Source organism: Acinonyx jubatus, chromosome B3 (assembly GCF_027475565.1).
Source record: "Acinonyx jubatus isolate Ajub_Pintada_27869175 chromosome B3, VMU_Ajub_asm_v1.0, whole genome shotgun sequence".
Classification (NCBI taxonomy): domain Eukaryota; kingdom Metazoa; phylum Chordata; class Mammalia; order Carnivora; family Felidae; genus Acinonyx; species Acinonyx jubatus.
The window spans coordinates 63,169,817-63,192,969 of record NC_069386.1 but is presented as its reverse complement, the minus strand read 5'-3'; the positions used below and the strand labels follow the sequence as shown (position 1 = coordinate 63,192,969).

Sequence of the window (23,153 nt, the reverse complement as noted above, 5' to 3'; positions counted from 1 at the left end):
ACCATCTGAACTGTCCTCTGAGAAACATTTGAGCATAGGAATCATAGAATAGCTATAAGGCAGAGTTGTAGAGCTGTCATTCATGTATTTTCTTTCAAAAAACATTTATTCAGCACCTCATATGTGTCAATCACTGTATGGGAGGTACCAGTTTTATAAATTTAATAGTTTGTTTATATATTGGGTCTTCAGCTTAACCTGATAGAATTTTAATGATGAAAAGGAATTTAAGAATATAAGGAAAACTATGAAATGTAGTGCACTGAAAGGATCTTAATATACTAATTTAGGATACTTTCAGTATGGACCTTAAGTTTACACAGAAATCCAAAACAAGTTGTTTTTTTTTTTTTAATTTTTTTTAATGTTTATTTTTGAGAGAGAGAGCATGAGCAGGGGAGGGGCAGAGGGAGACTGAGACACAGAATTTGAAGCAGGCTCCTGGCTCTGAGCTGTTAGCACAGATTATGACCTCAGCTGGCAGGCTCAAAAACAACTTTTGACAGGTTGTTTTCTTTGAACATTTGGAGTGGCATGGACTCATGGACACGTTGACTGTTTACTAGCCTTCATCTTGGGGACTTTGAGAAAATATGCCTGTAGGAAGTAACTTGATATTTATCTTCTCATCTTGGTTTTTTTTCATCATGTTTTAGGTAAAGGAGGTTGTGTTTATTATTCTTTATTCCTTAGTTTGGATGATTTTTAAAAATTCTTTTTCTTAGGGTCAGCTTGTCTTTTCATTTGATCCTTTTCAATTGATTGTATGAATACATGCATTGGACTCCAGGTTTTCTTGTTAAATTTAACACATTATTATTATTTCCCCCCTATTTCATGTGTCTGAGATTGTCGAATGACTCATAAAATATTGTTCTACAGCATTTAAACTCTGCAGGATATTTTATCATCTAGGTATACTCTGTTGGTATTGAGGTTTTCTTTAATTTTATCTGTTTGACCCTTAATGAAATCCTTGGAGCTGAATATTTGTTCATGTCCATGATACATTTCTAAAATGGGATTTTTTGATGAAATAATATGTATAAGTAGATTTTAATATTTTTGATGCATACTGCAGAGTTGCCCTTCAGAAGGATTATATATATTAGTATGGATAATCTGATTTCTTTTCTCTGTTATTTTGTTAGTATTGAGATACGACTGTGAGTATAATTTTATAGTTTGCTTTTTTCACTGAACATATTGTGATCATTGTCCTGTATCTAAAAGTTTTAATACTCTTTTTAAGTTAATTTTTAATTTATTTCTTTTTTTTGAGATATGATTCACCATCGTAAAGTGTACGTACAGTTCAGTGGCTTTTAGTTTATTTACTATATTTTTGTAACCATTACTACTGTCTAGTTCCAGAACATTTCCATCACCCTAAAAAGAAACATGTACCCATTCTCTGGCAGCTGCCACTATGATCTGCTTTCTGTCTCTTTGGATTTACCTATTCTGACAGTTCTTATAAGTGGAATCATACACTATGTGGCATTTTATGTCTGGCTCCTTAGCATAATGCTTTCAAGATTCATCCGTTGTTTTTGAATATAACAGTACTTCCTTTCAGTATCCTTTTTATGGCTGCATTATATTTTATCATATATTGATGCCATAGTTTACTTTTTTATTTTATACATTTTTTCCTGTGTTAATTGCTAGGAATATTAATATATGTAATTTTTATTTGTAAATTTCGAAGTATATTCCTATGGTGGATTCCTAAGTGAAAGTTTACTGTGTCAAAAGTTATGACTCTTTAAAAAAAAAAAAAATTTTTTTTTTTAAGTTTATTTTTTTGAGAGAGCGAGAGTGCAGAGCCTGACACAGGGATTGAACCCACAAACTGTGAGGTCATGACCTGAGCTGAGATCAAGAGTTGGATGCTTAACCGAGTGTGCTACCCAGGTGTCCCAAAGCTTATGACTCTTGATGCTCTTGATTCACATGGCCAAATTGTTTTCTGGAAGGTTTTTATGAATTTAAACTCCGGCCAATAGAGTAAATGAAATTTTGTCCTGACTTTAGTTTCTTTAATATTTAGAATATTAACAGTTTGATTGCTAACTTGATGGTTAAAAAAGACTAAATTGTTTTAAGTTGTATATTTTCATTATTAGTGAAGTTCAACTTTTTTCCATAAGCTTATTAGTCATTTGAATTTCCTCTTGTTTCGAAATCTCTTTTTGTCTTGTCCTTTTTCCCCTTTGGGTCTTCCTGTTTTCCTTTTGATTGAGCTTTTTATATATTAAGGAAGTTAACTAGTTGATTTATTTGTGGAATATATTTACACCACTTGTTTTATGTTTTTGATGTATAGAAATTTTAATCTTTATAATATAGGTAAGTTTTTCAATTAAATTAAAACTTGAAACACTGAACTCTTTAGTGTATTTGGAATTCTCTTGTTACATGGTATGCCTTATTACTGTTCCGTTGTTCAACAGTTCATTCCAACACCATTTAAAAATTAATCCATTCCTTTCTCACTGATTTTTTTTTTACCCCTTCCCCCATTTCTCACTGATCTTTGATGCCTCCTCTGTCATTTCTTGCATTCATATATTTATGAGGTTCTGAATCTCATTTGCCTATTTTGTTTCATCGGTCTATTTTTACCCCAAGTCCCATTTAGGCTGAGGTAGGATAGTGTATTGTTATCTCTACCTGTGCCTGGGGTAAGGCAGGGTCAGCTGGACCCAGGCACAGCTGGGACTCTGTGTATTTTGGGGGAACTGTTTAAGCTTTCCCGGTCTTATTTCTTTTTCCATCTGCAAAAGGGGATAATGAAAGCAACCATTTTTTAAAAGGTATTTTAAGAATTAGAAATGATTATTAAGTGGACGGTATCCTGGCATATTTAATAACTACTCAAGGAATGTTAGCTGTTAAGACTGATGATGATATATCACATATTAATATTTAGCCCTCTTTCAAAATTCTTTTAGTTGTATTTACATATATAGCTTCTGGATTAACTTTAGATTCCTTTTTTCTCCCCATCCTATCACAAACCATTCCAGTAGGATTACGATACATTTATAAGCTAATGTGGTGGGAAAATGACATTACTCACTGTCCCTATCCAGAAACTTGGCATTTCTCTCTATTCATTCAAGTTTTCCTTTTTTTTTTTATAAGCTTTACTTAATGTCTCCTTCTTAAAGGTCCTATAAGTGATTTTTGGTTAAAGTTATTTTTAGCTATTTTGTTATTAGCTATGGATGGAATCTTTTTTTGTGTGTTACTTTTTTAATGACTTGTTATTGGTAGTTATGTGTTCTTTAGGGATCTGTTGGTCTGTTTTTTTCATTCTGCATACAAATGATGAGCTATTTAATATTGTGCTCTTTTCCATTTCTTGTGCATGATCTCTTTTTTTTTTCTTTCTGAAGACTATGATTTATTGTTCTTTCACTGAAATGTTCTTTGGTTCCTTTTCCCCCCTAACTTTGGTTATTTAGGTAAAAACAGATGACATAGCAAGAATTTACCAGCCGAAGCGTTATGCTCTATCACCGAAGACAACGATTACATTGGCACATCTACTTGCTGCTCGTGAAGATCTATCCAAGATCATTAGAACAAGTAGCGGCTCCAGCCGAGAAAAGACGGCATGTGCCATTAATAAGGTTGGGTTTTCTTTTCAGTGCAATGGAGAATGAATTTATAATATCCTCATTTGATGTTTTTACAGATTTTAATCCATTTTTTTGTGGTAAACTCCTAGAAAAGAGAGTGGTGAAAGCATTTCAGTTCATCTAGGCTTAGTTATGTTTTGTGTGTGCATGTTCATTTGAATTTCTGTATTCATAAATTAAGCCACAGTTTTATTTGAATTGGAAGAACGAAGAATTGTTTTTGTCAATAGCTTTAGCAAGAATTAATTTGCCTTCTAAGAATGTCATTTTTTTTTTTTTTTTTTGTCAGTAAAAATGTGTAGTATTTAAGTACTAACAGATTCCTTATATACTTGGGAAGGAAGGAAGAGTACTTGCTTGAGAGTCATACAGATCAGGATTCACATCCTAGCTGTATCATTTGCAGAGAGAAATCACCCAGGGCAAGTTACTGAGTGTTTTGGAGGTTCCATTTTCTGATTCAGAGTATAGATCCATTTCTCCAACACTGCTTTTAAACAAGCTCAAAGAGACCGAATCTTTTACTTTACAATAGCAGCAATAGTGATAAACTAATCTAGATTTGTCAGTTTGAGTGGCATGTATGGCAGAGTTTATTACAAAAGAGCAAAAAACCAGAAGGGATTTGGGCAATTTTAAAACATTGCTCCTCACTCGGTATAGTGAAAAAAGTATTCTCTATACAGGATGTCTTGCTAGAGGTATGGTTTGTATGTAAAGTTAGTTATTGCTAAGTTAGTCACCAGTGTTTGTTCCTCTCTCTTCCATTTTAGATCAGTCTCCTCTAGCTTCTGAAAGTATTGTCTTTAAATATGTTACTTAGTATCTTCTATCAGGGGATGATCTAGTCTTGCCAGATTACGAGTTCTACTTCTTAAGTGACATTGTCCATCTCTTTTCCAAGTTTGTAGTCTAATTATTTGAAGGCAGTCTTACCAGTTCTTGCAACACTGTCCCCATATAGCCATCCACGTAGCATGTTTGATGGTGAGACCAATGAGAATAACAACCAAGAAAAGCTCTTTTTCATTGATGATTGGGACATTATTGGTGACTTTAAAAGAGTGTTTGCATTCTTCAAACTTTGGCCCATAGTAAGGGTGTTGTGCTTTTTGTTTTTTGTTTATGACATAAATTACTAAAACATGGTTTTGATTAGAGGATCAATGGAAGTAGAACCCAGTTGATTTATAGGTCATTTTGGTTGAGGCATTTACTGTTTTACCTTCTTTCCTGAAAGAAACTAGCATGAAGCTAGTTTCCTAGCTTCCTTCCTCACCACTGTCTGTTTTTCTTTATGGGCATATCAAGTAGCTCCTTTATACAGAAGGCTGGGGACTTAAACCAAACTCTTCCCTGACTTATCCTTCAAAGTATTATCAAGCATGGTTAAGAAAGCCTAGTTAAGTCTTTATTTTCTGTATAATAATATAGTAACTAGTATCATCATTGAAAGTTTGTGAGGTTAAGTTTCAAAGAAGGGAATAGTTCATTGAGAATCCTTTTATCTATGGAATAATACCTTGGATAATAATCATTATATTCCTTTCTGACGTCTCATTAAACCCACATGTCACCATATATACTTCATACTTTGTTAAAATGTGCTTAGAATATAGTCTTTTATTGGATAACCCATGACCAAATGAATGGCAGTGGAAAGTCCAGAGTTGTTGTATAGATAGGAAGTTAATTAATATAGGGTGAATAGTTTACGTATATTGAAAGTGTTCTGCTTAAAATATTTTAGTGTGGGTACTACATTTGTTACAGAATTTGGTAAACAGGGGTGCCTGGGTAGCTCAGTCAGTTAAGTGTCTGACTCCTGATTTCAGCTCAGGTTATGATCTCATGCTTGTGAGATTGAGCCCCACATCAGGCTCCACACTGGGCAGGGAGTCTGCTTAAGATTCTCTCTCCCTCTCCCTCTGCCCCTCCCCTGCTCATGCATGCACATGCATGGGCTCACTCTCAAAAAAAAAAAAAAAAATTTTTTTTTTTTTGGTAAGCAAATTTAAATAAGGAGAAATTAACAAAGCTCTTAAGTTTCTGAAATATTCCCCAGATTATTTAAAAATAATACCATGTTGTGAGGAATTTTTCACATACCACATTTATATTTTCAATATTAATCTGTACTGCATGTCTGATACTTCCATGTCCTTAAATGTTTGGCTTCTGTTTCTTTATGAGAAGAGTAAGTTCAGTACCACTTAAATCCTTTATCTAAATTGTAACTTCAAAAATATTAGAAACTGAAAGACCATGTTTCTTCACACAGGTGCTGATGGGAAGGGTGCCTGACAGAGGAGGAAGGCCAAATGAAATTGAACCGCCGCCCCCCGAAATGCCCCCTTGGCAAAAGAGACAAGAAGGCGGCGGAAGGGGTGGTTGGGGTGGTGGGGGTGGTGGGGGTGGTCGAGGAGGTGGTGGGGGTGGAAGAGGTGGCTGGGGAGGTGGAGGAGGTTGGGGAGGGGGTGGGGGAGGAGGAGGAGGTGGCGGAGGAGGGTGGGGTGGAAGTGGGGGAGGGGGCGGTAGAGGAGGAGGTTTCCAAGGCAGGGGAGATTATGGCGGGAGGGGAGATTATGGTGGAAGAGGAGGAGGCTATGGTGGAAGAGGAGGGGGCTATGGGGGACGAGGTTATGGAGATCCGTATGGGGGAGGTGGTGGTGGATATAGAAGGTATTAAAAACCACCAAAATTAGATAGCAGTGCTTACTTCTTGGTAGGGACATTAGGTGTAGTGTTCTAAGTAACATACTTGAATGTCAGCTTTCAAGTAAACACCATGTTAGCTTCCTTGTTATCATTCTTAAATTGGGTTAATATGTAAGAGCATTGTTTTTATACTACCATTTGATCTCTTAGACAAAGTGATGATTTTTCCATATTCTGTGTACCCTTGAGCATGTCTTTTTAAAAAACAAAAAATGAACAAAAATTATTTTTAAAAATGTAAATATTTATTACCATCAAACTTGGAAAATGGAAAGTATTTTATTGTCATGATTGAATTTAGATTGTTACCCGTATTTTATTCAGGTTTGAAACACATAAATTACCCCACTTGTAATGCAAAGGAATATAGACTATTGCCTCATCTGTATTCCTGTGGCTGTGTTTGTATTTGTTAATTATTCTTTATGAAATAGGGAAAGGGACTTAACTGATTGTTGTGTTCAATAGGTAGTTGTCATTACCTGTTTGCTCTTGTTTAGGAAACAGTTTCTCGCCAGGCTTCTGTTAAAGTTCCATTAATTGAAGCTCACATCTACTTTTTGCAATGCATATTTGATTTATTTTCCAAGTGGATTTGAAACCTGTGATTTTCTTTGACAAAGCAAAGTTAAAGACTGAAGTCAGAATTTATTCTGAAGGGATTAAGACAAGTAATTTTACATTACGATGTAGAAAACACTCGTATAAATTGGTCTCTTCATCACTTATGCCATCGCTTTAGGTGTTTGAATATTAAAAGGCAGGCTGAGCTGCACTGCTCAGGATTAGGGCAGTTATTTCCTGTTTCAGTCCATCAGAGGCAGGATTCAAGGCATCCCTTAGAAATTCTGATTCACAGCTAGATTTGGGAAACCGGCTTAGTGAATGGTTACATGTGGTCTGGTGGTTGGAACAGGTAAAGGTTTGGAGATGAGGAGTTGTGAATTTGAATCATGGCACTAGCCCAGGGGCGCTGTGAGGTGAACCGACCACAGCTCTCAAGGACTGATTTGTCCTCATCTGTCAGATGGGGATTGTGACACTTGATCTCTTCTCAAACTGTTTCATAAAGACCTAAGTATAGTGCGATTTGTTGAGGGCTGTTGTAAATGGTTTAAGAAGTGGGCTCAGTACTGCATTATTCTTTTAGTAAAGAGAGCTAGATAAGATAGTCACACACGTTTTTTCATGCCCACTATAAAATGTCCTGGTGTGGGCGCCTGGTTAACACCTGTGCATAACAACTTCCTCTGATCTAACAAACTCAACTGGAGTACCAGTGGACACATGGTATTTGGCATTTGGCAGTTTCGTTGTTGTTTTGCTTCCAGTAAACCCTGTAGTGAAATCTAAAATAATGTTAAAACTTTAAGGGTAAATATACTGCAGTCTTTGCCATGTATTTTTCAAGCTAACTCTTCAAAGAAATTTGTTCAGGATAGGAAAACATAAACTTTAGGTTATTTGTAAAATAGATTTTTAAAATGTGTTTATATTTAATGAATATACTTAATTTCATTTGTGATAGTTGGAAAAAAAGGCTTTCCATAATTAAGAAGAAACTTTTTTCAATAGCTATGAACTCTGAAAAATAAATAATTTTTAAAAATATATAATCAAAGACTACTGGACTATAGTTGCTGATACAGAACGGGTTTTCAACTACTTTAACTTCTTTTATCGCTAGAGGTTTATGGCAAATAATTGCAGAAACATTAATTTATCCATTTCTGTAACACCTCTGTGTACTTTCATAGGGGTGCTGTTGGGTTATCCACTGTACTCACTGTAAGTGTTACGCAAGTTTATCACTTGCTCCTGGAATTGTATTGGAGCTGGGACCACTGGTGTTTATACATTCCTATAAATGTCACTTGAGTGAAAACCAGGGTGATCTAGACCCTAATATCTTACTCTCCCCTGGAAGGTAGGATTTTCATGATACCTTTTTTCAGTAAAAATTTCATTTGTAGAAGAGTGTCCTGTGCAATATCTAGGCCAGCAATAGGCAATTTGGGGCTTTGATGTGAAGAGCCATAATGTAAAAATGTTTTATAAATTGAGGGCAATGCATAGAGTATGATGAATGGTACATGACTGCTTTCTGCAATCTAATACCTTTTGATGTGCCTACTCTTCTAATTTCATTTTTCCTATTATCTCATTTATTCTCCCCTCCCACCCCCTACCTTAGTCTAGCCTCTGGTATCAAATAGCCCATGTAGATAAGACCTTACTGAGAGACTCTGCATTAAAGAAGTAACTAATCTCTTAAACATTAAAGAAAAGGTGGGGGGGGGGGTGGGTGGGTGGGGAAACACCTGGGTAGCTCAGTCAGTTAAGCATCCAACTTCTGCTCAGATCATGATCTCATGGTTTGTGGGTTTGAGCCCTGTGTCGGGCTCTGTGCTCACCGCTCAAAGGCTGGAGCCTGATTCGGATTCTGTGTCTCCCTCCCTCTCTGCCCCTCCCCTGCTCACACTCTGTCTCTTTCTCTCTCTAAAAAATAAATATTAAAAAAAAATAATCTCTTATCTGGACTATATAAAGAATTTGTGTTCCCATCCATTGTAGACGTGAGCTCTCAGCGAAAGAAGGGATTAGGTATTTTTTTTGAACCTATTCCCTTATGTTCTGTAGATCAGGGAAACCTTGCCTCTCTAAGCAGAAAAACACATTTTAAACCAAGTACACTTAATTACCTTTGTGCCAAAAGAAGGTAGGTAACCCAAAAAAGATTTGTGACCAGAGAATGTTCTGAGCAATGAGAACTCCTCATAAGGAGCACAGGGTGGAGAAATTTGGGATGGGAACTGGGGATGGAAGAGAGGAAAGAGAGGAGGCAGTTTAATCTCTTCTTCAGAGTCAGGTTGTCAATGTGACTTGAAGTGTTACGAATTGCCAAAATGATAGATACACCCACATCCAAATGTACCAGAATGCATTCCTCAGAATTTGAGTGATTGGAATTTACCCCCACTCTTTATTGGTCTGGTTAAACAAAAGTTGGCTGAAGATTAAGGGAAAGCTACGGCTATCTCTTAATCACTCTAAGTAATCATGAACACAAACGAGTTGCTGTGGGTGGTCTACCCTGGACTGAACCACCCTCTCTACCAGTTTCACACACAACTTCAAAGTTCTCCTTTACTTGCTGGTTTTCTTAGAACTGTGGGATTAAAGACAAAAGCCACAGAGAAATGGCAAGCTCAAATTTGTCTCCTTCATTGTGAAATATTCATAGGCAATATTTTGGGACCACTGTGAGTCCTGATGCAGTAAGATGGGAAAAGGTCGAATATTTTTGAACTGTTACTTCTGCATGTTCTGAAACGATTTAGATAAGACTTCTACTGAATAATTAGTTGCTTTGCTTTTCCTTCCAGGAAAACTCAGTTTGGTTAATAAGCGAGTGGTGTCAGCTGTGGATTATAGTAAAAATTCAAGAGAAGCTTCCATATATTCATGAACTAGAAGAAACACAAGACAGCTATGTGGTAGAGATCCTAATATCTTTTATCATATAAATATTACATAAAGAAAACTTACATTAGATATTAAAAAAAAAAACCTTTACAATCTGTACACTTGTTTTTTCCTTGCAGTTCTTTTACATTGTACATCCTTAGACAGAAATTCACAAGTGGTCAGTAAAAAGGCAAGTCAATTACCAAAGAAAATGAAAAGTAATGTTGTTGTTGACAGAACAAGATTTGTCCTTATTTTGACAGATAAATATATGCTCACACTTATTTCAAGTCCGTACAAGAGAAAAATTTGTATCCTAGGCTTGACCAAAATTTTTTCCAGATTATTTCTATATTCCACTAATCCCATGTAACTCAGTGCAAATAATACTAATTTACATGCTGTTCTTCTTTGGCCCTTGCTGGACTGCAAAAACTTGTGATAAAACTGCTTCTTACCCATTTCAGTGATAAATTCTGGAATGTTTGAGACCTCTAGCCATATACATTTGACTGATTAACGGAGTTCTGACCTTTGGAGTTCTAGGATTACAGATTACACAGAAACTAACCTAGGGTGTGTATTTTGGAGGATAAGGAGAATGAAAAAAAATTTGTGTTAGATAACTATATAAAGAAATTGAGCTGTACCACCTTTGGTCTTTATCAGAGGAAAAGAACAGTGAAGAGTATGAATTTTAAAGATTACCATAAATTTGTTCCATATAAGGTAAGTAGCAAAGTGCTTCTTAAGTTAGATACCAGGTGATGGACTTAAGCAGCCTTCTGGGGGGATTTCTGAGTTTGGATTTAGGAAAGGGTAAATTTGTGTGTAAAGTAATTCTTTGAAACACTAACTGAAAGCTACTCACTAGCTTTGTCACTAATGCTCAGAGCAAGGAGGTATGCAAATGGGAACTGGTCTTTCATCAAGGAAACTTCTTAAATAGTCTGAATCCTCCAAGGAAGCTATACTGTATATGTTCTTCGTATTCTGATTAAGATTTGGTGTTGTTGGCTTTAGGTTTGGAACTTTAAATTGTTGAGATTAAGTTCTTGGCTGTTGGTCAACTTGTATGAATTTCAAGTCTGTTTGGTACCAAGCTTTCCAACATGGAAGGTAAGTTCCCCTCAAAAAGAATGATAATTTGAACTTTTTAGAGAAATCAAGAATCTGATAAAGGAGTTTATAAACAGTTGCCCAACTAAACAAGCCCATTTATCATTAACCTTCATTACTAGAAAGCTAATCGGATTCTTGTGATTTTGCTCAACAATACAATTTATGTGGTGAGCTATTTCTTTATCTTGTAACAAACAACTTTAAATTTGTGGATTTGTGTAAATGACTAAAAGTTGTTTAATTCCACATTTTATGAAGGAGGAGACAAAATTCCAAGCCACATGCATGCTTGATATTGTATATACATAATATACACATATACACTCTGGGCTGTTATTGAAGCCTCTGATCCAATTAGCTTATTTCTAAATAGTATTAAGACCGTATAAGCACAAATTCTGTTCAAAATAGTTAACTTCCAAAAAAAAAAAAAAAAAAAAGATGGCACATGAAAAGTTTAACAGACTCTTTTTCAAAAAGCCTGAAGTTCCTAATTCTATCCAATGTACATCTGTGAGGACAGACATCATGTTTGTAGTATGTTTATTTTAGCTACCTGGCTAGTCATGTCTGAAGTGGTATTTGCCATGTTTCTAGGTGTTTAGTTTGGCTACTTATGACTGTGTGACTAAAACTATGAGTTGACCTGTAATTGGATAATGTTCCCCCCTGATCTGTGGCTCCATCTCTAGATGTTTACTCGTAGGTAGATATTCTCACGTGAGTATGAGCCTAGTGAGGAAGGAGTGGGAGAAGGCTAGTTGATCAGATCTGAGGTAGTGAAGTGGGAACCAGATTCGAAAAGAATGCTGGAATATAGAGGAAGTAAAGCTGTTTGTGGAATGTATTTTTCCACTGTAAGCAAGCTTTGGATGGAACAGGGTAAATCCCTCAGCTCCCAGAAAACCCACAGAAGGAAGCAAATTCATTTTCCAGGGATTTTAGTTCTAAGGAGGAAGTAGCTAGGCAGGCCACATAGGAGAAGCTACCTTGTCAGAAAACTACAGCCATGTTTTTATCAAGCTGTAGGTATTAGTCCCGGGGTGGGGGGTGGCAGATGTTTGTGGTGTGAATGGCAAAAACTTTGCATTCTTCAGCTTTCCTCCCCTTTGATTCAAGTGACTGGAAGAGAAGACAGTTCCACTTACTAGGTTAAAGGAAAAAAAAAAAGTAACTTGCTTTTCTCTTTTAAAGTGACCTTTTAAAAGAGCTGGTTGATCTAAGGTACACCAGGTGTTTGTTATTTATTTTAGTTAAGTGAGATCTCTGATATACTCATCTACACATTGTGCTCCTTGAGATTCTTGGCTAAGAACAGTCACCCTGCTCCATCTGAGCTAAGACGTGATTGCTTCTTGCAAGTTGGAGAGTTTCTATTTTCTTCTGTGCATATTTCAGTTGGATCTTTAGAGCGTCATTATCTGCTTTCAGGGTATTTATTTCCTAAAGGGAAAGGAGATGTATGTTAATAAAGCAGCAATGAATAGCAAATCAGTTCCAATATTGGGAGTACTACACTTGATTGGCATTTTCTATTCACTGTGGCTGAGAATTAAAAACTATTTTCGAGGCAGTTATTTTGCTCTGAATAGAACATAACAAGTTAAATATCAAATGAGCATGTGCAAACAGCAATTAGTTTTTGTTATCATATCAAAGATATGAATGGGTAGCAAGCAGAATACATCATTCCCAGACGATAGGTGGATAATAAAACCTTTGGATGTTATATAGTGGGAAACCTAAACTTGGCAGAAACGGAGAGTCTGTGGTCAAGTCTGAGGTATGAAAACAGTGATTTAAATGAAGTGAACTATGTCATATAATGGTTTTCTAATTTCCCCCCCAAATCATAGAAAACTAATGGACTCTTTTGATAAAGAATTTATCCTACCCCCTAAATGGGACTTTAGGTATCTAATTCTCTGTGGTAGTTAATTTCCACTTTTTTTTTTAATTGAAATATATGTGACATATGACATTGTATAAATTTAAGATGTACAACATGTAAATTTGATAGTTAAATTTTAACACTGCCATTGTAGCAATAATCAGCACCTTTCATGTTAGTAGTTTTCCTTTTTTAATAATTGGAATAATTTAAGATCTGGTGTCAGCAGGCTTCATTATAGTACAGTATTGTCTACATTCATTATACTATGCATTACATTTTTTGGGCTTATTTACCACTCGTAAGTTTGTACCCTTAAACAACATCTGTACTCTCCACCCTTTTTCCCCTGATAACCACCATTTTTTTCTGTTTTTATAAGTTCGGCTTTTTAGAATTCTATATACAAGTGATGTCATACAGAACTTGTCTTGCTCTGACTTACCTCACTTAGTATAATGTGCTCAATGTCCATGTTGCACATTCCTTTCTTATGGCTAATACTCTGTGTGTGTGTGTGTTGTCCCTTCATTGATGAGGTATGGACACTTAGGTTGTTTTTCCATATCTTGGTTATTGTTAAATAATGCTGCAGTGGACGTGGGGTGCAGATATCTTTTTGAGTTAGTGTTTCTGTGTTCTTCAGATAAATACCCAGAAGCAGAGTTGCTGGATCATATGATGGTTCTGTTTTTAATATTTGAGGAACCTTCACACTGTGTTCCATAGCGACTGTAGTAATTTACATTCTCACCAGCAGTGCATGAGGGTTCCTCCCTTTTCAGCACATCCTTGCAAGCACTTGCTCTCTAGTTTTCCTGATGCTAGACATTCTAACAGGTGTTAGTTGGTATCTCAATGTGTTTTGATTTTGCATTTCCTTGATGATGAGTGATAGTGAGCATCTTTTTATGCACCTGTTGGCCATTTGTATGTATTCTGTAGAAGAGTGTGTCTTTAGTTCTTCTCATTAAAAAAAAAATTTTTTTTTAATGTTTATTTTTGAGAGAGAGAGAGAGTGAACAAGAGAGGAGCAGAGAGAGAGAGAGACAGAATCCAAAGCAGGCTCCAGGCTCTAGCTGTCAGCACAGAGTCTGACGCGGGGCTTGCACCCACAAACCGTGAGATCGTGACCTGAGCTGAAGTCAGACGCTTAACCAACTGAACCACCCAGGTGCCCCTAGTTCTTCTCATTTTTTAATCAGACTGTGTTGTTGTTACTGAGTTGTAGGTATCCTTTATATAATTTGGATAGCAGCCCTTTATCCAGTTTATGGTTTGCGAAAATTTTCTCCTATTCTGTATGTTGCCTTTTTATTTGGTTAATTCATTGGCTTTGCAAGACCTTTTAAGTTTGATGTAGTCTCATTTGTTGATTTGCTTTTGGTGTTACATCCAAAAAAAAGTCATTGCCAAGACCAGTGTTGAGGAGCTTCTTCCATATGTTTTCTTTTAGGAGTTTTATAGTTATCAGGTCTTATGTTTAAGTCTTTTATACATTTTGAGTTAATTTTTGTGAGTGGTGTTAAGATAGGGGTCTAATTTCATTGCTCTTGCATGTACTTGTCCAGTTTTCCCAACGCTATTTGTTGAAGAGATTATCCTTTTCCCCCTTGGGTGCTCTTGGCGCCCTTATCAAATATTAGCTCACTGTATAAGCAAGGTTTAATTCTGGGCTCTCTGTTCCACTGGTCTATGTGTCTGTTTTTGTGTCAGTACCATACTGATTTTATTGCTGTAGCATTGAGTATAGTTTGAAATCAGGAAGTATGATACCTCTGCCTTTATTCTTTTGCGGTTCCATACAAATTTTAGGATTTTTTTTTTCCATTTCTGTGAAGAATGCCATTAGTATTTTAATAGGGATTTCATTGAATCTGTAGATGGCTTTGTGTAGTGTAGACATTTTAACAATTCTTCGGATCATGAACATGGGGATATCTTTCCATTTGTTTGTGTCTTCAGTTTCTTTCAGCAGAGTCTTGTTTTCATTGTACAGAATTTTCACTTCCTTGGTTAAATTTATTCCTAAATATTTCATTGCTTCTGGTGTTACTGTGAATAGGACAGTTTTCTTTTTCAGATGTTTCATCCTTAGTGTGTAGAAATGCAGCTGATTTCTTTATGTTGACTTTGTAGCCTGCAGCTATACCAAAATTGTTGATTAGTTCAAACAGTAGTTTGGTTATTTTGGCGATTTTATATGTACAGACTCATGTGCAAATATTGACAATTTTACTTCTTCCCTGATTTGGATGCTATTTTTTTTTGTCTTGCCTAGCTGCTCTAAGATTTCCAGTGATATGTTGAATAAGAGTGGTGAGAGTAGGCATCCTTGTGTCTTGTTTCTGATCTTAGTGGAAAAGCTTTAACTTTTTTCCCCATTCAGTGTAATGTTAGCTGTGGGTTTATCGTTTTGGGCCCTTATGTTGAGGTATGTTTGGGCCCTTATGTTGAGGCCCTTCTATACCCAGTTTGGTGCTTTGTTTTGTTTTATGATGAAAGGATGTTTGCTGTATTTTGTCAAATGCCTTTTCTGCCTCTACTGAGATGATCATGTGATTTTTATCTTTCATTTTGCTAATGTGATACATTTATTGATTTGCCTATGTTATCTACTTGCATTCAGTGGATAAATCCTAGTTTGGTCATGGTGTATAATCCTTTTTGTATGTTCTTGGATTTAGTTTGGTAATATTTTGTTGAGGATGTTTACATCTGTATTTATCAGCAATACTGGTCTATAGTTTTCTTGTGGTGTCCTAATCTGGCTCTGGTATCGGGTAATGCTGTTCTCTTAGAATACGTTTGGAAGCATTTCTTCCTCATTTTTTGGGAAGATTGTGAGATGAACATTTGGTAGAATTTGCCAGTGAAGCTGTCTGATCTTGGGGCTTTCTCTGTTGGCTAGGTTTTGATTACTGATATAATTTCTTTGCCCTTTATTGGTCTGTTTAGATTTTTATTTCTTCCTGATTCAGTCTTGGTAGGTTGTGTGTTTCTAGAAATTTATTTCTAGGTTATCTAATTTGTTGGCTTATAATTTTCATAATGGTCTCTTATGGTCCGATTTGTGTAGTAACAGTTGCAGTGTCTCCTTTCACATTTTTTGAAATGTATGTATGTATGTTTGTTTTGAGAGAGAGAGCACACAGGGAGGGAGAGAGAGAGAGAATCTTAAGAGAGCCCCAGCACTGGGCTCGATCTCAAAACCTGAGCTGATATCAAGAGTCGGACGCTTAACCGACTGAGCCACCCAGGTGCTCCTCTTTTTGCATTTCTAATTTTGAGACTTCTTTTTTCTCCTTAGTTTGGCTAAGGATTTGTCAATTTTATCTTTTTCAAGAACCAGGTTTTAGTTTAGTTGATCCTTTCTATTTTTCTGGACTCTTCTTCCTGCTAATTTTGGGCTTATTTAGTTTGTTCTTTTTCTAATTCTTTTAGGTTGTGTATTTGAGAAATAATTTCTTCATATATGCATTTAACTATAAAAGCTCTCTCAGAGTTGCTTTTGCTGCATTCCATAATTTTTAAACTTCCTTTTGGTTTCTTGACTCATTTGTTCAGAAATGTGTTGTCTGGTTTCTAAATATTTATAGATTTTCCAGCTTTCCTCTGGTTGATTTCTAGTTTCAGACCATGTGGTCAGAAAAAAATGGTCTGATTTCAGTCTCCTTAAATTTGCTGAGATTTGTTTTGTGCCTATCATAATACTGTGTCCTAGAAAATGTTCTTTGTGCACTTGAGAAGAATCTGTATTCTGCTGTTAGATGTTCTGTATGTTAAGTCCATTTGTTTAAGAATTTGGTTCAATTCCAACGTTTCCTTGTTAATTTTCTGTCTGGATGACCTGTTTATCATTGACATTGGGGTATTGAAACTCCATGTTATCACTATTTTTGTCTACTTCTCCCTTTAGATCTGTTAGTATTTTAGCGTTCCAATATTGGGTGTGTACATATTACTGTTGTGTTGTATCATATCCTTTTATCATTATATGACGACCTTTGTTATGATTTTTGACTTGAAGTCTATTTTCTTTGATAAAAGTGTGGCTATTCCCGCTTTGTTTTGGTTTCTGTTTGCATGGAATATCCTCTTCCATTCCTTTACTTTCAGCTGTTTGGAGCTGAAATGAGTTTCCTTAGGCAGCATAGAATTGGGTCTTATTTTTTAACCATCGAGCCACTCTGTGACTTCTGATTGGTGAAACCAATCTATTTATATTTTAGAGTGATTATTCTTAGGTAAGGACTTACCAGTACCATCTTATTTGCCTTCTGGTTGTTTTATATCTCCATTTTCTCTTCCTCTCTATTTACCTTTGTAAAGTGATTTTTCCATGGTGATTTGCAGTCTTTTTTTTTTTAATGTTTTGTGGTGGTCTTTTTTTGCTCTGTGGTTACCATGTGACTTATGTATAAATGATAAATAAAATGGTCCTTTTTATCTTAAAAAATTTTTTTTAACTTTGAGAGAGTGTGAGTGCGGGAGGGGCAAAGAGAGGGAGACACAGAACTGGAAGCAGGCTCCAGGCTCTGAGCTGTGAGCACAGAGTCCAACGCGGGGCTTGAACCCAAAAGGCGTGAGATTGTGACCTGAGGTGAGGTCGGACACTTAACCGACTGAGCCACCCAGGCACCCCAATATGTGTTTCTTTTTGAGAGAGAGACAGCATGCAAGCAGAGAGGGCGACATAGAATTGAAAGCAGGCTTCAGGCTCTGAGCTGTTAGCACAGAGCCTGACTCGGGACTTGAACTCACGAACCACGAGATTGTGACCTGAGCCGAAGTCAGACACTTAACCAACTGACCCAGGTGCCCCTTGGTCCTTTTTATTGCCTTTGTTTACCTATAAAGGTTCTACTTTTTTATTTCTTCCTTTTTATATTTATGTCACAACTTATCTTTTTTTACTGTGAACTCATTGAGAAATTATAGTAGCTATAGTTATCTTTAATGCTCCTTTCCTGAGGCCTTTATACTCTAAGAGGTTGAATACACCATTCTAATATAGTCACAGTTTTCTGTTTATTTCTCATCACTGGTGGAATTTTACGTACTTTCATTTGCTTTTATGTCACTAATTAGCATCTTTTCAATTCAGTTTGGAGAACTACTTTCAGCATTTCTTGCAAGGCAGGTCTCATGGTGGTGAGTTCCTTCACATTTTGTCTGAGAAAGCATTTTACCTTTGTACCTGAAAGGTGAGTTGACTGAAAGGTATTCTTGATGGGCAATTTTTATCTTTTACTACTTTGTCATTCCACTCTCTCATGGCCTTCGAGTGTCTGCTGAGAAACCTGACAGCTAATGGGGGTTCCTTTGTAGGTTTCTCCTTTTTCTCCAGTCTCTAAGATTCTTTATCACTGACTTCTGACAGTTGCTTATAACGTCCTGAATAAGGTCTTTGTACATTGAGTGGTCCATTAGCTTCTGGGACTTGTGTTCTCCAATTTCTTCTCCATGTTGAAGAAATTCTCAGCTATTATTTCTCTAAATATGCTCTCTCTCCCTTTTCCTTCTGGTAGCCCTGTTACAGTTTTCTCATATCTGATGGCTTTTGCAGGGTTTCTTCACTTTTTAGTTCTCTTGCCTCTTCTGAATCATTTCTAAATTCCTATCCTCTAAGTTGTTAGCTCTTGATCTGATTTCCTAAGCTTTTGAGTCTACTGCATTCTGTATCTCATTGAATTCTTTAGCTCTGGAATCTCTGGTGTTTTTAAAAAAATTTCAGTCTTTGTGCTAATTAACTCCTACTGTTCATTAGTTTTATTCTTTGGTTTATTGAATTAGCTTTCTGAGTTGAATCTCTTCATAACAACTATTCTGAATTCTTGATCAGTTAAGATCCCAATATTCCACGCCTTTGAGTTTGGTTGCTGGAATATACTGTGATTTCTCAGAGTATTCGATGAAACGTGCCTCTGCCATCACATGTGAAGTAGCACACACTTTTCTTGTTGATTTTGTTACAGTTCAACAGACAGGCAGTTAAATCCTTTCTGTTTTTCCTAAGGTGGCCACATGCTGTAGCTCAAGTTTTGGGTTTCTTTTTACCTGAGCTGACTTTGGTGGTGTAGTTGGGAGTGTGTGCTAAAAAAGCTGGTGTACACAGTGCTGGAGGGGTGCCCGTGGCACGAGAGGGGATCCTCCAGTGGGGGTGCTCCTGGAGGTCCGTGGGCAAACCTGCTGAAACCCCAAGGGAGGCAGCGGGGAATGCGTTCCTTCAGTGCCTGTTGTTATTCTCGTCTGCCTCTTTCCCCCTAGTCCTGGAGGTCCCTGTTTAGAAATCTGAGCGCTGTTGGAGAGAAAGGGGTCCCTCCAAATGCAGCCTGTGCAGCCAGGTGGTTGGTCAGTCACCACTCATGCTTTCCCTGTCCTCTGTGAGGGAGGACGCCTCCACACGCCCCCCTGGCTGGCAGGACCTCCACTTCTCTATCTTCCTTGCATGTCCACCCTGGTTTGCACTCTCCAGTAGTGCTCTCACCTGATCATGGCAAGACGGGCACGCAGGGTCACCAGTTCCCTTGGATCCAAAGCCCCCCCTGAGGTCCTGTCCACCTATTTAAAAAAGTCTCCTGGGTACATAACGCAGTCACTTTTTGTTTGGTTATGAATAACCAGTTTGTTGTAAATAAAGGGGCGAGTGAAAAGGTACAACTCCCGCTGCCATGATGACGTCTCTTGTCTTCGGACTTGGAATCCAGTGTTGTTATATCAGATTGATGACTCCCTCCCCACAAATGTGGGCAATTTCTGGGTGATTTGCATACAATGAGTTGTTTCTCAACAAAAATTAGCTAGCGATGTGCTAGGTCATGTGTCAGACGATAACAGTAATTATTCACAATCTGCAGCAAGTCGTAGAGAGCATGGATTCTTGGCCTTGTATTTTACACAAGAGCAAGTAAGGCGCAGTTTAACAGCTAGTTTAAGAAATGTCTGGGACTAGAATCACAAGTCTTTGTCCCCAAGACCAGAGTTCTTGTAAGCTGCTTTTGGCAGTTTCTACCCCTAAAGAGAAAGGGGTTTGTGTAAGTTAAAGCATGTCTTAAAACATTCTGAGCAAGAGAATACCTTTCATCTAGAAAACCTGGTATTTTTTCATCTGTTCCTCTTAACATTACGTTCTTTGTTCAAAGCACCAAGAGTTTCACATATGTTATCTAACTTGTTTCTTCAAATGTTTCTGTACTTCATTTTCTAGGAGTCTTTGACAGGGAAGGAACAACACTGAGGACAAGGTAGGGAATTCTGAGGCCCTTTTGGGCAATTTCACTACATAGAATTATTTAAGGAATTCTAGCTACTGGATGTTGATTTTGGGTTTGTACTGATAGGCCTCCAAAAACACATGGCCAACCTGGATGTTTTGGAAAAAAGAAAACCTTTAATAAAGTGAGTGATAATGTTAGATCTAAGCATCCCTAGTTACCCGTCACGGCTAGGAACCTGAGCCAGCCCTCAACATGACCCCTGGACTCCAAATACTCAATCCTGTCAGCCAATTACTAACATCTTCTTTTTGTTTGAACAACTGCCTGTTGTCCTTATCCTCTTCTTGCACTATGCCCTTTTCTCTGTGGGGCATCTTATAATTAGGACCTCCTAAGCCTAACCAAAAAAAGGAAGCTCCTGGTACTATAACAATTACCAGTTTATACATTATATAATACGTTATATACAGCTGTGTATCTGCCAGATACTGTCTAATGTATTTACAAGATGTACAAGATGTATTTCCTTGCTCATTTATATTAAGAGTAAGGCTTACATGCTTTTTTGGGGAGATGCTTAGGCAACCGTAAAAGTCCCAAAACATCCTGATGAGTAGGTTAACAAAGACCTCTAGGGGAGGAGGATTTAATTTCATCTAGAAAAAGGGTGTGGTGTCAGCACAGTAGAGCTGACCAGTAGAAACTGGTTTTTCTCAAGGAGGCTGTTGTGAACACACTTTGGGCCTGGCACCAACACTTTAAAATGGTACCTTTCTGGCATACAGGGAGCTCTGTCGGTCTTGTTCTACTCATGTAATGTGAGCCAGGGCCTCCACTGGTTTGAAAGAAAGCCAGAATCCTTTCTGTTCTTTTGTGGCTCTATCCTACGAGTAATCAACCTGGTCAGCGTCTTCAGCGCTCTTCCCTGGGTTAGCCCCACTTCTCTCGGCGTCTGAAAGAAAAGAAAAGGAAGGTACCTGTTCCAGCTCTTGGTAGGTTGGCAGTCTGAGATGACGGAGATCCTCCTTTGATTTTATGAGGGATTCTTTATTCTCCCACTTGACAAAAGCCCGCTTTCTGACCAAGACTGGGCTGGGGCAAGGAGATGTGGGACTAGGAAGCACATACAGAGTATCCTGGGCTGTCTTCCTTGGGGAAGAGAGCACAAAGGGACCACAGGGACGCTCACTGCCAAGCCAAGGCGGGGATTCCGTCTGGGTGGCCTTGTGGGCGACAGTCCTCTTCAAACGAACAGAAATCTTCTGTGAGGACACTCCCATGAGCATGATGGTCCGATCTTTACTTTCCTCACTGTGTTCCACAGCCTCCCCGTTAGGGAATGTGAAAGGTCCCTCCTCAGGTGCTGTAGGAAGATAACGTGGCATGTTGGTACTCTAGTCAGAAAAACAGACTCAACTGACAACTTTCTTATTCTAGGCCCAAAGTGGACTCATTTGCAGGCACCCTCTTTAGGGGATAAAGGCTACCAGAGCCACTGGTGCCAGGCTGCATCTACCCAGAGAAACAGGCATTTTTCTATTTGCACAAAGGCTGCCCAAAAGATTTGTTTCTGCAGGTAAGCTCAAGTCCCTGCCTCAGTGCAAGAGAAACGGTCTATGAATATTAAGTAAACATTTCAAAAAAAAAAAAATTCTTTTTATTTCAGAGCATATGTGAATGAGGGGGAAGGGGCAGAGAGGAGAGACAATCCTGAGGAGGATCCACTCTTATAGCCCAGGTGATGTGGGGCTCGAACTCACCAACCATGAGTTCATGACCTGAGCTGAAATAAAGAGTCCGATGCTTAACCGACAGCCACCCAGGGGTCCCAGTCCATAAATATTTTCTGTGGACCCTGGGATTTGGGAGCTCTCAGCATTCAAGGTTTGGTCCTATTATAGGAGCAGGTAGGAGTTTTCTTTGGGACCCATTTGTATAGTGGGAATAGCATAGGGAAGTTCTAGCTTTGTTTGATACTGGTTGGAAAGGAGAGACGAATCATTCTGGTTTTCTTCTTCCACCCAACACCCTTGCCCAGGACCCAGCCTGGGTAGTGTACAAATCCAATGTGGCTTCTGGACAACAAAAAAATTTCTAATACTAGAAACCTTATAAGGATCCTAGTTTAACTTTCCCCCAGAGGACATAATTTAGCACTAAATTTTTACCCAAATAAAGTTCAAAACTGTAACAGAAGTATGAGAATAAATTACTGTAACAACCCTGTATTTTTTGGAGGAGCATTTTGGATGATGATATTTTGTATCTCCATCTTTTAACTTTTCTTTAACAGGCCCCAGACCTTCATGCTGCTCTCTGCCACCTTTCTCCCATCAAAATTTGTATTTTATGTGACAGAATTGTGGTCCCTAAAGATGATGTTTAACTCTGAAAATGTGTCTTCCACAATGGTGTCTGTGGTGGTTTCTATTAAGAATGGGAAGGACAAAGGTCATCTTTCCTCCCCGAAAACTTTACCCTTCCCACTTCACTTTCCAAGAGGAATGTTCTCAGTGTTTCCTTACCATGGAGCAGGTCTTTGGCTCCCAGTGAGCAAAGGCTGGATGTTGGCCCTCCAGGGGTACTGTTCTCAGTTATTGCTGCTGGGTTCTTGGCTCGCTTCTTGCACTCAAACACAACCAGATCTTTGCATTGTTTGTGGCAGTTCATCCCGCAGTCTGTGGACAAGACAGCCTAGTCAGCAAGGCTTTGGCTTTCTTTTCCAGAGTCTCAAAACCACACTCATGCAGGGCTGTCTTGTCACACATGCCTGTCCTAGTCTGGAGCTAGGACACCTGCTATTCCTAATGAACCTAGTAGTCGTATTTGGTCAACTCTGGATCTTACCATCTTGCTGTAGCCCTTATCATGAGTCTCAAGCAGCATCCACTGTCTTGGAGACAAGTCATGTCCTAGTCATCCTGCATATACTGCCTACCTTAAGGAGACCCCCTAAAGGCTCCCAGCTCTTAGGTCTTACTCTTTCTTCCTTGCAGTAAAAGTCTCCTGTCCACTCCTGAATTTTTCTAGTCATAAGGAAGGACAATTAGGCCCTGAGGTACCTACTGATAAAAGGAAAACTGG

At 37.9% G+C, this 23,153-nt stretch overlaps 2 protein-coding genes across 3 annotated transcripts in view; one reads left to right on the top strand and one right to left on the bottom strand.

Moving 5' to 3' along the window:
- The window catches only part of FAM98B (family with sequence similarity 98 member B), a 37,222-nt gene extending 29,233 nt beyond the window's left edge, over window positions 1-7,989 (top strand). Inside the window, exons 7-8 of the mRNA XM_027066910.2 lie at window positions 3,474-3,641; window positions 5,932-7,989. Of these exons, the coding sequence (XP_026922711.2) occupies window positions 3,474-3,641; window positions 5,932-6,339 (576 nt within the window). The 3' untranslated portion in view covers window positions 6,340-7,989. The remainder of the gene's footprint in view (window positions 1-3,473; window positions 3,642-5,931) is intronic.
- Window positions 7,990-9,861: 1,872 nt separating this feature from the next.
- RASGRP1 (RAS guanyl releasing protein 1) overlaps window positions 9,862-23,153 on the bottom strand; it is a 79,524-nt gene continuing 66,232 nt past the window's right edge. For both annotated transcript variants that reach the window (XM_027066909.2, XM_053224187.1), the window contains exons 15-17: window positions 22,595-22,747; window positions 21,047-21,432; window positions 9,862-12,401 (exon numbers count right to left, since the gene is read on the bottom strand). In XM_027066909.2, the coding sequence (XP_026922710.1) occupies window positions 12,267-12,401; window positions 21,047-21,432; window positions 22,595-22,747 (674 nt within the window). In that variant the 3' untranslated portion in view covers window positions 9,862-12,266. The remainder of the gene's footprint in view (window positions 12,402-21,046; window positions 21,433-22,594; window positions 22,748-23,153) is intronic.